Source organism: Aethalodelphis obliquidens, unplaced genomic scaffold (genome assembly GCF_003676395.1).
Source record: "Aethalodelphis obliquidens isolate GAN/ISIS:26980383/991018 unplaced genomic scaffold, ASM367639v1 scaffold37, whole genome shotgun sequence".
In the NCBI taxonomy this organism is placed as follows: domain Eukaryota; kingdom Metazoa; phylum Chordata; class Mammalia; order Artiodactyla; family Delphinidae; genus Aethalodelphis; species Aethalodelphis obliquidens.
This window is the reverse complement of record NW_020837981.1, coordinates 12,913,986-12,930,361: the sequence shown is the minus strand read 5'-3', so window position 1 is coordinate 12,930,361 and position 16,376 is coordinate 12,913,986. Positions and strand designations below refer to the sequence as shown.

The following is a 16,376-nucleotide window of genomic DNA, read 5'->3' as shown; positions in this document are numbered from 1 at the left end:
TGTAGGGATTGGAAGGAGGTTTGCCTACACATGGCCTCGAATGGCCTGTTTAAAATAATAATCAAATCCTCAAGTGACTTTTAAAAACAAGTTCTTGATATCATCTTATTTTTGTTGTCTTACAAATGAAAACAAAGCAGGGAAGGGAGTCCTTTTGGTCAAACGTTCTGTGTAGTTGAGCTCCATGTAGTTGAAGGGGTCTGAGCTGTTAACAGCTGCTCCTAGCCAGCAGCACGAGGGCCGGGGGTGAGGGAGACGGCCGAGTTTGGAGGGTCCCGAGCCAGCTGGGGTGAGCCTGGGAGGGCTTCCTAATGAGGAGAGCAGGGTTTTGAAGGGGGGACGGCTGTGGACCTGGACTCTTGTTCTGAAAAGCCCCTTTCCCGCGCCACCCCACTCCCGGCCGCACTTGTTACATCTGGATACCTTTCAGCTCTGACGTGCTGCCCCCTTAAAGAGCATCTGGGAGGCTGCGCTGGGGACAGTGGCCTGGCCTGAGGCTCTGGGTTGTGGTGGGGGCAGGTGTGTCTGCTGGAGCCAGGCGTGGGTCAGCGGGAAGGAGGGAGTACTTCTCAGGGGATGAGCGTCAGTGCTGGTGTCCTCACCCCTCACGCGGCCCCTCCTCTCCCTCAGGTGGTGGCCATCGACCTGGACGAGGGCCTGAACGGGCTGGTGTCCTACCGCATGCCTGTGGGCATGCCCCGCATGGACTTCCTCATCAACAGCAGCAGCGGCGTGGTGGTCACCACCGCCGAGCTGGACCGCGAGCGCATCGCCGAGTACCAGCTGCGCGTGGTGGCCAGCGACGCGGGCGCACCCCCCAAGACCTCCACCAGCACGCTAACCATCCGAGGTGAGGGGGCAGGGGTGCCTCCTGCTGCACTGAGCACATGGCACGGGCCCTGGGGCAGTGGCAGGCGGCTGGGAGCCCACGCTCACCACTGCTGTCCCCTGTCCAGGCGGCACAGGCTACCTTGCCGATGGGCGCCCTCTTCAGCTGGAGCCATTCGACACAGCAGAGCCCTCTCTGTCTCCACTAAGTCAGAAATGCCGGCAGGGCCTTCTTCCCACCTGGTCACTGCCTTCAGGGTCCCAGAGCCCAGGGGCAGTGGCCTGGACCCACTGCTAAGGTCTCCCTTTTTGATCCTGGCAGCAGCAGAGAGGGCTTGCTCAGGGGGTGGCGTCCTCGGATTCACGAGCAGGCAGGGGAGGTTCAAAACCCTTTGTCCTCGTCTTTGGAGGGACAGACTTTCTATTTGGAGATGTAAAGGGAAGCCTCCCCTCCCGCGTGTGGGGAATGCCTGGAATCACGGTGGAAGGGCGTCACCCCCGGAAGAGGGCAGCTGGGATTCCCAGGCTCCCTAGGATTCCTCATCTTCCTGGGGCCCTCTCGGTAATTCCCACCGTCTCCACCCTCTATCAGGGCGGGGCCAGGCCAAGGAGGGTTGACTATTGCTCATCTACTCTGGCTGTATCTTTAATTCTTAAGACAAAACTGGGACGTGGACATGAGCTGTTGACAGAGGGCCAGGAGTAACCCCAGGGAAGCAAGTTCAGAGTGTAATGGGCAGGATGTGGCCTGTTCTCTAGGACAGGCCTGGTCCCATCCTGGGTCCTGCCAGCCTCCGTGGGATGGGGGCTGGGTGGTGGTTGGCTCGGCACAAACATTCACCCTCCTTAAGCACGACCCAAGATGATGACGACTAGAGAGCCAAGTGTTCTCTCTCTGCTGGTCCAAGGCTTGTGGGCTCCTGGTGCCAGTGTGAGGACCCACATCTGTGCCCGTGATTGGCAGGGCAGGTGTCCAGTCCTCTCAGAGAGGACCCCAGCTTTTTTTCCCAAGGCTCAGCAGAAGCCGTGTCATCAGATGAGCCTATCGTTTCTCCTGACGTTATCACAGAGAGGAGCCGGAGTGGCGCGGGGCTCATTTCCCTGAAGGTCATCCCAAGCTCCATCTGCCCGAGGAATGGGGGCCTGGCATGCAGAGCTGAAAACACAGATCTATAAGGGAGATTAGACTTTTTTGGCTGGGACGTGGAAGGAAGGCTAGCTTTCAAAGCCAGCTACTTTCCCTGGGACAAACTGGGGACGGGCTTCCCCAGACCCCCACCCCACCACTCCCTCACCGTGTGACTTTGGACAAGTCATTCAGTTGCTCTGAGCTTCCTCGCCTATATAGTGTGTCTAATGACGGCTGCCTTGTGAGGATGATGTGAGGGGCCCGTGTGGTCCTGTAGAGGCAGCACTTAGCATCGCTTGGCACCTGGGGAGAGCTGAGAAATGGTGAGCGCCGTCATCGTCATCATAACTTATCGTCGTCGTTGTTAGGCGTGTATTGGAAAGAGGCTGTGGGGTCTGGACAGCATGAGCAGCAGCAAGTCCCCAGGGGAACGGGAGCTGTGGGAGGGTGTGGATCTCTGGTCAGCTCTGTCCCGGCCCCAGCGGCCATGGGGGCCCTCAGCTCATGACCCGCAGGTGTCGACTCCTAGGAAATGTGCTTCCATTGGTCTGTGGCACGAGCCACTGCCTTTAGAGCTGGTTGTTTAGAGCAGAAGCCAGGCCTAGCCCTGACCACCGACTCTGCCCACAGTGCTGGATGTGAATGACGAGACACCCACCTTCCACCCTGCCACATACAACGTCTCCGTGTCCGAGGACGTGCCGCGGGACTTCCGGGTGGTCTGGCTGAACTGCACCGACAACGACGTGGGCCTCAACGCTGAGCTCAGCTACTTCATCACAGGTCTGGCCCTGCCTCCACCCCCTCCCGGATGAGCAGCCAGCCGGGAGAGGGGAAGGGGCCTGAGTCAGCCATCAGGGTTTTGCTGCTGCTGGGGTCTCCCTGAGGATTTGCCCTTGACTTCTCCTCAGGGTTTTGCTCCTGGGTCCCTGTGGTCTGGCTCTCTGGGGGCCTCCTGAACCTGTAGGGGGACGGGGGTGGGGAGGTGGACTTCCTGAAGTTTATTCTAGAGGGTGGTGGAGCCAGTGACTCCTGGGGAGGAGCCCTGCCCCCCACTCCACCCCATATCAGGGTGACAAAGCAGTGACTAGAGGAATGTGGCCTTTTCCTTCCTTGGGGACCTTTCACCCATGAGGAGAATTTGCATCTGTTTAGAGGCAGATGGCTTAGACATCCCTGAGTGAAATGGGTTTCGCTTAAAAGTGTCAAGTGGCTACCACTTAGAGACCTGTGGAGAAATACTATGAGGCCACGTCTGGCTCAACAGTAGAAGGGGAGCCATGATCGATTAGTGATGTCTGCCACGACAGTAGGCTTGGTAGGTGGTGGTAAACATGCCACGTATTAGTCATTCCTGGATTAGAAGAGTCTACCAGCATTCTTCAGTCCAGGACACACATGAGAGGTGCTGGAATGCATGGCAGGGAGCAGGGCAGTTCTTTCACATTCCTCAGCCCTCCCTCGGCCATTTTACTGGCTCAATCTTCCCTCTGTCCATGGCCTACCTGCAGCCACATTACATGCACACTCATGTACACACATGCCGTGCACACACCAGCCTCCCTGATGCCTCTCCTCCGGAGCGAGGAATCCCAGACTACGGCCCGTCCACAGTTGCAGCCCAGGTGAACTCCCAGGCCTCTGTCTCCCTTTCCAGATCCTTTCCCTCCTTCCCCCCCGCTAAAGGAGCCCTACACCCTCAGGCCAGCTCCTTACAGGCCGGTCCTCAAGACTGCTCTGGAAAAGGCTGTTATCAGGACCCCCACATGGCACGAGCCATGGTTTGGCCACCAGCGCTACTTGTGTCCTAGTTCCTTCCCTGCCCCTTGGAGTCAGATTGTGTCCCTTGTAGATGGTGCTTCAGGCACTGGGGAGCAGATACTGGAGGCTCGGGGAACGGGAGCAAACCATGTGAGGACAAGGGAACACCTGGCGGCAGCCCCTAGGATGACTTCCCAGTGCCTCAAAGTGGCCAGTTTCTGCTGACCTGAGAGCCCTCCCAGCCCTAGGTTTCTCGGATTTTAATCCTGCACATTCCGCCCAACGCTGTGCTGTGTCCTGAGCCAAGCTAGCCCAAGCCCGATGCAGTGGCGCCCTCTGCTGCCCAGAATGCCACACTGCCTCCCAGCTGGCAGGGGAAGGGTCTCCACACTGTTCTGATGGAGTCCTTTCCTGGCTTGTGTCTGCCTCAGGGAGGAGGCCCTCACCCTTCCCACCTGTCCCAGAACTCAGGAGGACTGTCTGAGGCATGTCTCCCGTCCACCTGCTTCTACTCTTTACCCTGTGGAGCCTCCAGGAGTCCCCACTCAGAGGGCCCAAGAACGCTCGGCTGACTCCAAAGTCCTTGGCCACATATAAAAGCCCCAGCCCAGGTCAACTGCTCAGACACTTCTACCCGACAGGCAGGTGGCAGAGTGGAGACGGACTCAGACTCGGGAATCAGACTGCTGAGTTGGGAGTCCTACACCCCGAATAGGTGACTGTACCCTGTAACCTCACTAAAGGACTGTTTTCCTTCTCTGCAAAGTAGTGATAGTGCAAATGAGAGGAAATGCTCCACAAAGTGGCTGGTACACAGTAGGTGCTCAATGAATGTTAGACCCTTATGATTTTCAGGCATTTGACAGTTCACCTAAGCCCACACAGGCCACGCCCTCATCAGAGTCCCCCAGGACCCCCTTCCCTGGCTAAGCCGAGTGGAAAGCACAGCCTTTCACCCCCGGACCACCCCTGGAGTGTCCTGGCTCGGAAGCAGAGCTGGGTGCCACTGCCCTTTCCCTGGCCGGGAGCTCTGTTTCCTGACCAGAGCTTCATTCTCTCTTGCCCACAGGTGGAAACGTGGATGGGAAGTTCAGCGTTGGCTACCGCGACGCCGTCGTGAGAACGGTGGTGAACCTGGACCGGGAGACCACAGCCTCATACACGCTCGTCCTGGAGGCCATCGGTAGGCACCAGTGGGTTCACGTGGGGTGGCCTTCCAGGAGCCAGGCCTTGAGCCAAAGGCTCTGCCCTGATGCCACTGGAGAAAGGGCAACCAGACCCTCAGTATACTACTGTGCCCTTGCGGGCCGTGAGGCTCGGCACATGGCGCTACCTGCCAAGGTGGTGTGGCAGGGGCTGTGTGGGAGCCATACGGGAGAGCAGCACGTAGACAAATCACTGCAAAACCAGGAGGACAAAGCAGAAAGGGAAGAAGGTGTGGCCCAAGGGTAGCAAGCACAGAGGGTGGTGGAAACATGGGGAGGGGGGTGATCAAAGCAGGCTTCTCGGAGGAAGTGGCCTCTACAAGTGCCTTTCAATTAATTAGGACTCTTGGCGGCAAATTTTAAAATAAACTGACTTCAACCGTGTAGGCTCACAAAACCAGTCCACGGGGAGATGGAGCTTCAACTATGACTGGCTTTGGGGCTCAGGTGATGCCACCAGGCCTCAGTCTCTCTGCACTGGCTGGCTCTGCCCCCTGCGTGTTGGCTCCATCCTCTGGCTCACGTGGTGACAAATCCTTGCTGCAGCCCCAGCCTTAATCTGGGTTCAAGTGCAGCGGCAGCATTCCTCCCTAGGGTGACCATCCTTGCCTGGTCATGCAGCAACTGGGCACAAGCTCCCTCTCCCAGGGAAGATGATCCAACAGCTGCCCCTGGGGCTGAGCCCTGGGAGGGTCCTGCAAGGAACCGAAGGGGCAGAGCCCCTGGATACCGTAGGCTTAGAAATCAAGCAGAGCCGCCATCCCTGAATGCAGGGATCCAATCCATCCTGTAGGTGGGTTTGACTCAACTCATGTTTCATAAGAAATGACAATTCATCGTGAATGTTTAAAAATCAGGAGATTTTATTTAAAAGCTCAGACGTTTGATTTCTCCTGAGAAATCAGAAGATCTAGTGTCACTGGGCCCCCTCCTGCCTGTCCAGTGTGGACCGGAGCAGAGGACAGCTGCCCCTTGAGGCAGGCATGCCCAGGTGTGGGGTCTTGCCTTCCTGGCCCTGACGGCAGTCAGGTTTGGCATCTCAGGACCTGTATCTGGTTCTTAGGGCTGCTGTAACAAAGTACCACAGCCTCGGTGGCTTAAAGAACAAATTTATTCCCTCACGGCTCTGGAGGCCGGAAGTTCAAAAGTAGTTGTCCACAGGGTTGCATTCCCTCCAGAGGCTCCAGGAGAGAATCCTTCCTTGCCTCCTCCGGTTTCTGGTGGCTCTAAGGGTTCCTTGCACGTGGCTGCAGAACTCCAGTCTCTGCCTCCAACGTCACATGGCCTTCTCCTCTCTGTGTCAAATCCCACCCGCCTTTCCCTCATAAGGACCCCCATGGGGTCATGGGGTTTATGGCCCACCCAGATAATCCAGGATACCGGATACCTCATCTCAAGATCCTTAACTTAATTACATCTTCAAAGACCCTTCTTCCCAATAAGGTTACACGTACAGGTTCCCAGGGATTTGCCATGGCTGTATCTTTTGGGGGCCACCATTCAACCCACCTCATGCCTCAGTTACCTCCTTTGTAAAATGGGGGTGATGATAAGAGCGCCCGCTTGGCAGGCTTGCTGTGAGGATTGAATGAGTTAGAATAGCGTCTGGAACGTATTAGATACGGTCAGTGTTGTTCCTAATCTAAAGAGAAAAAGAGCCCCCCCCTTGCAAAGGCCAGAGCAGGTGGGGAACAGGGCGTACCTGCGGCTGGTGCCCGGGAACGTGCCCCTCAGGCAGCTGCTAACACCCATCCTCTTTCACCTCCCACAGACAACGGCCCCGTGGGCAAGCGGCGCACAGGCACGGCTACCGTGTTTGTCACCGTCCTGGATGTGAATGACAACCGGCCCATCTTTCTGCAGAGCAGCTATGAAGCCAGCGTCCCCGAGGACATCCCTGAGGGCCACAGCATCGTGCAGGCAGGTGGCGGCCGGGGCACAGGCAGGGCCACGCTCAGCTCAGAGCGCACGCGCTCAGTGGCCTCGCAGCAGAGCGGGCTGGAAATAGGAGAGGGTCCAGCTGCTGCTCCAAAAGTAGCCGGCGCTGTGGCCAAGGGGGGGCCCAGGCTCCCTTCTCCCTCCTGGGGAGAGTAGGCCCCGAGGTTATGTAGCCCAAGATGGGCCCTTGCTCCCCGCAAAACAGAAGGAGGGCCTCGGCCCTCCTCTCCTCCCTCCCTCCCCCACAGTCCTCTCCCATCCCCCACTGCACCCAGAAAGGCCTTTCAGAGCAGGGGGAGCTAGAGGTGTCACGTTTTCCCAGAAAGGAGTGAGGAGAGAAAGCCAGGGCCCAGTGAGGCCCGGAACAGAGCTGCTTTCACAGGGCTTTTGGCTGAAGCTCCCCTCTTGGGAAATAAACCGGCACAAAAAGAAAGGGCTCCTTTGCCCAGGGAGCAGGAGCGACAGCCTTGGGCCTCGAGGGAGGAAGGGGGGGACCTGGAAAGGAGGCTGGGTGCCCTCCCCAGCCCTCGCTGGAGGCCTCAGTTGCTGCGTGGGGAGGGAGGCCGGGCATGAATCACCCTCTTCACCAGCTGAGCGCAGGGTTTCCCATTGGAGGCTGAGCCCAAGAGCGAATCTGGGCCTGCCCGCTGGGCCGGGCTCCGGGGCTTGGGAGGGGCAGGAGAGCAGGAAGCTGGGAGTGTGCCCCCTCCCTGCATCAGGGCCGGGCGTGGGGCAGGAGGGGAGCCGGGGGCAGGGCGCTGACTTCCAGAGGTGCCAAGAGAGAGTCCAGGAAGCCACGGGGGGTTGCTGGACTCTGGGGGCTGGTTCTAGAAAAGGGATCTGTCCCTCTGAGCCTCAGCTCCTGGGGGTTTAGAGACACCCCACATGCACCAAGCTGTGGGGCCCCGCCTCTCCCCTAGCCCAAAACCTAACACCCGTCTCCCAGGACCAACCTGGGGACACAGCTGGGGGTCTGGCAGCCTTTGAGAGCCCCTCCTCCTCCCCAGCTTTTCGTCCTTCAGGCCGGGGGTAGCCTTACTGCCCACCCCGGTGACACCACGTGCTAGGCAGAGCACGCTGGCCAGCGGGGGTCGGGGGACCGGCTGCAGGCAGAGTTCAGCCTGGGATGCCTCAGGGAGAGCTGGCAGGAGGCAAAGCAGGGAGGCGTCACTAATCTGGAAGGGAGGGGGACACAGTGCTGCAGGAGGGGGCCTGCGCACTTTCTAAACCCCAAGAATTGGTTTCTATTTATACAAACTACTCAGACTGAAATCCTAGAGCTCTGTGAGTAATATAAGGCAGGCCTGATTCTTCCCGTTTCTCAGGGAGAAATTCAGGCACTGGTGATTTCTCCAAGGCCCCCCTGGAAGTAAGTTTCTGGCCAAGGCGGGCTCGCTCTTTGATGTGATGTCAGGCTGACCCAAAAGGAAGGTACACTGGGCCTGTCCAAGAGGGCCTGCTTGGACAGAGAGCTTCTCCGTAGAAGCATCAGAAGGGAGAAGGGGATGCCCCCCGGGACTAGACGGGGCCACCCTTCACTCAGTCAACAGAGGCCCCATACTTCTGAGCCCAGAGCTGGTGAGGCAGAGTGAGGGGTTGGATGCGGTCTCGCTCTCTGGGAGCTCCCAGGCTTGTGGGAAGGCGGAGACACAGGGATGACCCACACTGCCAAGAGCAAGTGTCCCTGCCCTCCCTTGGTTTCAGGTAGGAGGTGGTTTCAGGTGTAGAGCAAAGAGGGCTTCACAGAGGGCGTGCCAGGTAAGCCGTAGCCAGGGGAGGACAGGTATTTCAGTTTACCTGGAGTCTTGGGTCAAGAAGAGGCTAGAAGGATCGTTCACAGCCAGCTCCCAGTGGGCGCCAAACACCAGACGAAGGAGCTCTGGCTTGATCTGGCAGTAGGGAGCCAGTGAAGGTTTTGGAGCCGGGGATGACAAAATCGGAGCTCACCCTGTGAGGAGACTCGGCTGGCTGTGCTATGGGGCGTAGCACGGCGCGGTGGAGCAGTCCGTGGTGGGGTACCAGGTGGCCCTGGCCAGATGACTTTCTGGGGCAGAAGCTGGGCAGTTCAGACCCCTCTGCCCACCCTCCAAATTTGGGACCCAACCAAAGTGTTTAACCCCAGCATCGTGACGAGAGGCTGAAGGTTTGGGATTCTGAGAAGCCCACCTTGGTGTGGGATTACTTTGACAGTAGCCAGTCAGTGAAGCAGTGGCCAAAAATACAGATAGCACACGTCATGTGGTCCGAGCCTGAGGGCCCACAGCCGTCCTGGAGAGAGCTGGACCCTTCCACTCGAAGGAAGGCCGCCTCCTTCCCTGGGTGACGCATGAAGCCGCTATGTTGTGTCCTCAGAGCCCAGAGAGTAACACCTCCAGCTGCTGGCAGTGCCTCCTCCCACTCTGACACAGGACCAGTCCTGGCCTGTGCAAGGAGCTTCTTAACTCATTCTCAGCGCGTTCCTCATCCATCTTAGCAGAGGCGCATGGGGGCCGGGTGCGGGGGGGCACGCCAAGATGACAGCCGAGATTGTGATTGGCTGGGTGGTGTTGAGCTCCTCCTGCTTGCCCCTCCTCCCAGCAGGGACCCAGCATCTGATCCACCCAAGGGTGCTGGCTGCTCCCGTGTATCACAGGCAAATGCTGGCAGGCCCAGGAAGTCCGAGGAGAAGACTCCCTGGGTTCCCCTTTGCCTTGGGCACAGAGTTGGCACAGAGGGCAGGACACTCCCTTATCCCCAGCAGGGGCTGAGTATTTCACTTGGCTGGAGGGAACCTTTGGCCATTCAGCAACTCGCACTGGAATCTGAGCTGGGTTTTGGCACCTGGAGGGCGGGCAGGGCTTCTGTTGGGAAGCAGGGGCGCCGCTTCCTGGAGACGGTTGGTGCCTGGTGGTCAGAGAGGGGCCCTGGGGGCCCCAGGTTTGTACCGTTCAGAGCCTTGGGCCAAGGGTCCCCATGGCTGCAGGCGCTCAGCTTGGTCCAGGAGTCTTCCAGCAGGCAGCAGCTAGAGTGTCTGCAGGAAGGAAGGTGTTCTTGCAGGGGCCGTCTCTGGGAAAGGCCACGGGCCTGGGCACACAGGGAACCCGTGGGGGTGAGCGCGTGGCCCATGTTGTTTGGGCCACTGTCCTCTTGCAGCCTGTGGTGCCAGTTTCCGTCTGAGGCAGGAGGGCCCGCAGATGGACCCTGGAGTAGGGGGACACTCTTGTCACATCTTTGTAGATTCTATGCAGTCACAGTCGTCGTGGTCCTCTCTGCCCGGCAGGGGGCGCCTTGGGGCAGGCCAGCCACGGCGGAAGCTGTGCAGGGAGCGGCGCAGCGAGCCCAGGCGCTTCCAGAGCCGGAGCTGGGGCTCACTGGGGCTCCCCGGGTGGTGCGGCATGCACTCGCAGGCCCAGCGGCGCCTTGGCTCCAGCGCAGCGGGCTTGCAGAGGGTCATGAACAGCAGACAGGTGGCCAGCAGGAGGAAGATGCAGGCCAGGGCAATGAGCACGGGGATGGGGTCAACTGCCACTGAGAGCCTCCCCGGAGTGGCAGGAGCTGTGAGGAAGGCGAGGGGGCTGGGGCCCTCTGTGCTCATGGCTCCTGCAACAAGAATGGGACAGGAACAAATCAGGTGGACTTGGGACTGGAGAGGGAGGGGAACTTCGATGGACTCTAGACACAGCTAACCTAGCTGCAGATAGCATTACGGTCATTTTACAAGTTAGAGCAATGAGGCTGGGAGAGGTAACAGGTCTAAGGTCACACACTGGGAAAGTGATGGAGCTGGACGTGAACTCATGGAGGAGGCACGAGGGTAGTGCCTTCCGGCATTTTAAAGTCAATTTTCATGAATTACAATAGTCTTAGACTGAAAACTTGGGATCTAAGACCAACTCCATCACTAAGGTGCTCTGTGACCAGGAACGATTCATCAATCATAGGAGGTTGCAGCAGGCAAGGACCCTAGCAGTTATCTAATGCCAAGACTGCAAACTGGGGACGCACCAGTGTGTTTTGTTGGGTTCTTGCAGTGTTTTTATAAATTTAAATTAATTGTGAATATTTTTAAAAAACAAAAGGAAACCAAGATATTTCACATAAATATCTGAACGTCTGGCTTCTCTTGAAATTTCAGAATTTCAACACTGGCAACATGGGGCCAGGCACCCAGTGGCCGCGGCTGAGCCGTAGCTGCCCCGTTTAGACAGGGTGCTGGCCCCCAGCCCATCGCACTCCCTGCCCTCAGGCCCCCTGCACACCTGTGTCACCTGCCTGGCCCTGGGGGAATTTCTCTTGGTGCTTCCTGAGGAAGACCAACCTGCTCCCTTGACAAGTGAGGAAACTGAGGCCCAAATAAGGGACTGCCAAGGTCACACTGTGAGCCAGTGGGCAAGCAAGACCAGGACCAGGTTTCCTGACTCCTGGCCCAGTGGCCTTGCCACCCCGTTGGCTCCCAACTCTCTCCCAGGACTCCCTGAGCAGCTCTGAGAACAGGTGGGGAAGAACCCACAGAGAGCAACTGAGTTGACAAGATGGGGCTCGAAACCCTGACATAGTCACCTGTTATCACTTAGGAGCATCCCACTAGAGGGAGGACGGCAGGTGGTCCTTATAGCTGGAAAGTCAAGCTGAGCTTCTGGCTGCAAATTAAAATGCTTACAGAGCGCAGATGGTAGATAACGTGTGACCAGCGGGACAGGTGGGCAGGCCTACCTGGAGAGCAGAGGCCGAGGGGCCTCGGCCAGGCTGATGGAATGCCGGAAGGCAAGCCCCTGTGGTCCCCTTCCAGGTTCCCGAGAGAAACCAGAAATCTGGACTTTTTAGGCAAACGTTCCTGATGTTTAAATATTGGCAACTAATTCAAATCTGATTGAGAGAGAGAGGGGGGAAAAAAAGACACTGCAAAGGACAAACAAACTTGATTTTTTAAAAAATCGAAATGAATTTTCAAATATTTAAAATACTACAACAGGCCAAACAAAATGCATAAGGAGGCTACATCTAGCTTCCAGGCCAGCGTTTGTGATCTGTGATTTCTACAAACACAGGACAGGAAATCCAAAAGGGGGGTCTAATAAGAAATAATCATCTATTTCTCTTTGACCTTGGAGACTTTCATGAGCCTGATGGGTAACAGATTTCCCTCCTTTTCCCAACTTGCAGCTTATGCTAACGCAGTCAAGGTCTAGCGCCAACACTAGACAGAAGGAAGGGCTTTAGGTCGTGCCCTGCCGAGGCTCTGCATGTGGGCTGCAGAGTCCAAATCAGCAGGCAGAGGGGAGTGGAGAGGGGCGGCCCAGCCCCACGCTGCCCAGGCACTCACCAGCAGCCACAGGACCTAACTCCCAGCTGCCTGTACACAGCCTCCTCCCGCCTGCAGCCTCCCCTGTGCCCGGCAGCGACTGAGGGCATCCAGTGCACCCCCACCCCCCACCCAGTTCCCACCACACTCCTTCCAGCATTTCCAGACAGGACATGACCCCTCCCAGCTCCCAGATGGAAACTCTCATGCCCAGCTAGCTGCCCAGGGCCTCTGCCTCTCGGGCATCAGGCCTAGAGAGTGCTCTGGCCGGGCCATACATGGGTTGGCCCTTCCTTGAATCTGAGCAGGGAAGGAGGATGGGGTATGCCCACCACCATGTCCCATGAGGAGAAAACTGCCCGTCCGTCTGTCCTACCCAGGGCAGTGCTTGGCTGGAAGTAAGAAAAGGGCATTCGGAAGTGGGAAAAGTCTCAATCCTACTAGTCCTAATGTTATTTCAAGGCCTTCCCATGGATCTGGAGACCCTATCAGGCCAGCAAAGCAGGTCCAGGCTTCAGTCCTTGGGGCAGCGCTTTAAAAGAAGATAAGTGAGGCTATAATTAGCATTCGAGTATTTTCCTTCAAAGCAAGAGGTTCCAAAGTGCTTGAAAACATCAAGCCATCCCCCCCGGGACGCACAGCAAAGCCAGCTGCAGGCCCCCTTGATACCCTTTCTGAGCAGCCAGCAGGGACCCGTCGTTCTGGGGAAAGGAGACCTCCATCAGACCAAGGCTTGGAATGATTTTGAGAGCAGCTGAAGCCTCCCCCTGCCTGTTGGAGTCCAAGGCATGCCGGCAGGCCTTGCTCTGGACATATCTCTGCAAGCTTAGTCTAGAACCTTCTTTCTTCATTCAGAGCTCCATAGAGCAGGGCACGCTGTGAGCAGAGGGGACTGATGTCAGCACGACTTTCTATATAGCCTCGGACTAACCACTGCTCCTACTGGGCCTTTCTGCTCTCCAGAAGAGTGGAGGGATTCCCCAGGTCTGAGCACGCCCTCACATTCTCCCTAAAGTACCCCAGGAAGGGTGCAGCCCCACTTTCCTGCAGTCCCCCAGCACTGACCTCTGAGCCAGCCCTCAGCAGTCCCCAGCCGGGCGAAGAGTTCTTCTCAGCTGTCCAAGGGAGGCCCCAGGAGCACCGGGCACCACTGTGACCCAACCTGCCCTAGGCTCTGCCTTGCCCTGTGCCCCTCAGCCAGCCAGGCAGAGTGGCCTTCGCCCCTCACTCTCCAGTTAGACCTGGCTTTGTCTGGGAGAGCCTGGGCCCTGCCTTGAGGGAGGGGACAGCCAGGAGGGTAGGGATGGCAACTGGGCTGGGAGAGGGGAGCGTTGCAGAGGAGTTGGGAGCTCCCGAGCCTTCCCACGGCCTCACTCCAGCCTGTCTCCTTGGAGCCCTCTGGAGGGGCGGAGGCACTGGGGAGATGCAGGGGGAGGGTTTCCCTGCCTCTGCACCCACAGCTCTCACCTTCCCGTTGGATGTTTGAATAGTATGGTCAGGGGCAGCCAGCGGCTTGCTATTCAGTGCCTGCCAGCCTTCAGGTTACCAGGGAGAGGGGCTACAAGCCACACAGCGGGAGGGGAACAGGCAGAGAGATGGGCCCTGATAATCCCCAGGCCCCCCTCCCCTCAGCTTCCCAGCAAAGCACCTCCCTTTGAGGGCGTCTGGCTGCAGAAGTGAGGGAGAGAGGCATTTTCAAAGGTCAGAGAGATAACAGGGCAGAAAGCACAGGACTGAGAGACAGCCAGGGCTGTGCTGCTTGTAGCTTGGGTGGGCCCTTGGAGACCCTCCAGGTGGTGGCCGCACGCGCGCACGCACACACACGCGTGCGCGCGCGCACACACACACATACACACACACACACACACACACACACACACACACACCTCCCACTCCCCTCCCCCTCCCCCTCCCCCTCCCCCAGCCTCCTTTCTTCCTGGAGGCCAGCACTTCCCTGGCAACCAGCTGCCTGCTTAGGAGCCTAAGTCTTAAGCAGCTTTCCCATCAAGGACCCCCAAGCTCCCAGAGATATAACACGGAGGTGGGGAGTTGTGGCTCTGCCCAAGGCCTGAGCCTGGGCTCCACCTGCTTGTTTGGAGCCTCAGTTTTTGGCATTTAGCTCTTCCCTCCTGCCCTTAGCCCTTGACAACAGAAGAAGTATCCTCTGCATAGCCCCAAATGGATAGTATTGCCAAGTCCATTAGACGACTGAGGGGTCATCTCATCCATCCCCCTGTCTCTCGGATAATGAAACTGAGATATAAAGAGGTGTGGCCTGGCCAGGGTCACCCAGCAAGTTAGTGGTAGGATTTGGTGCTTTCCCTGAAAAGCGTGGGCAGGCGTGGGCACCAGGCATCTGGTGCTGTGAGCTGCATCAGCCTAAGGATGTTCCCACTGCCCAGAGCTCCCACTGGGATTGCTGCATCTTACACCTCGCCCTTCAGTGAATCTCATTTTCCTTCACCTTCTCTTCCCAAGCTGACTGCACACCTCATCTATGGCCTTCATTCTTCTTAGCTGGTAGGAGGCAACACTCCCAGGGTGGTGCAGGCTGCCAGGGGAAGTCCCAGCACGGATGGAAGACACCCAAGGACATCCACTGGACAGCTTGGCCCTCTCCCCTGTCCTGAGCCCTTCCAGATCCGGACTGTTGAAGTGCCCCACTACATCCCTCCACCTATTAGCTCTTAAGACTTCTCATGGGAGAGAAGAAGAACTCCACAGCAAGGGGCAACCCAGCCATACCACCTCCAGTATAAATCAAGAGGGCCTCCCAGGAAAAGGTGGCCTATCTCACAATGTCCAGCCTTCAACATCTATCTCTGCACCAGGCATCAGACCAGATGCTTTGCAGAGATTATTTCTAATCAACCCCGCAAGGTTGGTTATCAGTGTACCTACTGAGGCTCAGTGGGGTTACGTGTCTATGGCCACATAGCCAGTAAGTGACAAAGTCAGGATTCACGCTTGGGTCTCCCTGACCCAGACCCTCTGTTCCTTTCACACCAACAGACTTCCCCTTCTGCCCACCATCAACACACTTTTCAAAATCCTTAGACGCACAGCACAGGGTTGAAGTGATTGGCAGAGACAAGAGGGCAGATCCAGAAGAAGTGGGAGGGTCCCAGGCATTACAAAGCAAGTCACACGTACTGTGGCCCCATGGGAGCCTGCCCAGCCAGGCAGGCTCGGGCCTCTCTCTCTATCACTTTGCAGGGGAGTTCTCTGCTCCTTTCCGGTATGTGGCAGGTAGAGGAGGTGTTCAGCTCGCAGTTTGACAGGACACACCTCAGGGCCAGCTGTGACTGCCAACAGCCTCAAGGCCAGACTCCTTGTCAAAAGGGCTAAGGACCGGGCATTCTCAGAGTGAGAACAGCATACCCCAAGTCCCCCTGGAGATAGTCCATAAGCCTGAGGTACAGCCGAGCAAGCTGGGTGGGCTGGAATACACTGGAATGATCCTGGTGTGAACGGACATGGAACCTTTGGGAGGTGGGATTTCTGGGTCTCCCCAGTGTGGCTGTTATAGTATACAGCGCCTGGCTGGGAGCCAGTGTGACTAGAATAGCTTCAGACCAAGGAAGTGTGGGCAAGGAGAAGTCATGCAATCCACCTACCCCAGGTGAGGCTCCTGGAATCTCAAAAGACTGAAGGAGGGAACTGTGGAGGGCTGAGCTAGTCAAGCCTGGATCTAGAGAGCTGCAGTGCTGTCACCCACCTTCTCCTCCGTGCTCCCTGAGAACCTAGAGGAGGGTCAGGGAACAGAGCTGGCAGGTGCCTCGCCATGGACAGGGCAGCATGGGGCCATCAACAGACAGGTTTCCTAGTGGGGGATGAGAAAGATGTGTCTCTCTCCTCTCCCACACCCCCAGCCTCGTGGGAAACCATGGGTTTAGGCAGGACGGGCTGGGAGTGGTGTGAGGGAAGGGGAGGGACTCCAGAAACACCTTCTCTGCCTGTGAGTGGAATTCAAGGAGTAACCACGTGTCTCATTCTCCCTCAGCTAACAGCCACGGATGCGGACGAGGGCGAGTTTGGGCGTGTATGGTACCGCATCCTTCACGGTGAGTGGGCTGACCTAGGATGGCGGGGAGGGGGGCAGGCCCTCCTGCCTGGCGGGTAGCAGAGCTTCTCTAGGCTGCCAAGGGTTTGGGAGGTGCAGCCAGAGAGGCCCCAAGCGCTATACACACAGGGCGGGCAGGTCAGAGGGAGGAACCAGGGATGTTCTCCAGTC

General features: G+C 57.7%; 2 protein-coding genes across 2 annotated transcripts in view; one reads left to right on the top strand and one right to left on the bottom strand.

The window, feature by feature from the left end:
* CDH23 (cadherin related 23) overlaps positions 1-16,376 on the top strand; it is a 450,353-nt gene that overhangs the window by 346,831 nt on the left and 87,146 nt on the right. Inside the window, exons 26-30 of the mRNA XM_027129962.1 lie at positions 631-850; positions 2,588-2,740; positions 4,788-4,901; positions 6,695-6,843; positions 16,146-16,206. Of these exons, the coding sequence (XP_026985763.1) occupies positions 631-850; positions 2,588-2,740; positions 4,788-4,901; positions 6,695-6,843; positions 16,146-16,206 (697 nt within the window). The remainder of the gene's footprint in view (positions 1-630; positions 851-2,587; positions 2,741-4,787; positions 4,902-6,694; positions 6,844-16,145; positions 16,207-16,376) is intronic.
* Positions 7,431-10,435, bottom strand: CUNH10orf105 (chromosome unknown C10orf105 homolog). Its single transcript, XM_027129971.1, has one exon. The coding sequence runs from the start codon at positions 10,433-10,435 to the stop codon at positions 10,064-10,066; it is 372 nt and encodes a 123-aa protein (XP_026985772.1). The 3' UTR covers positions 7,431-10,063.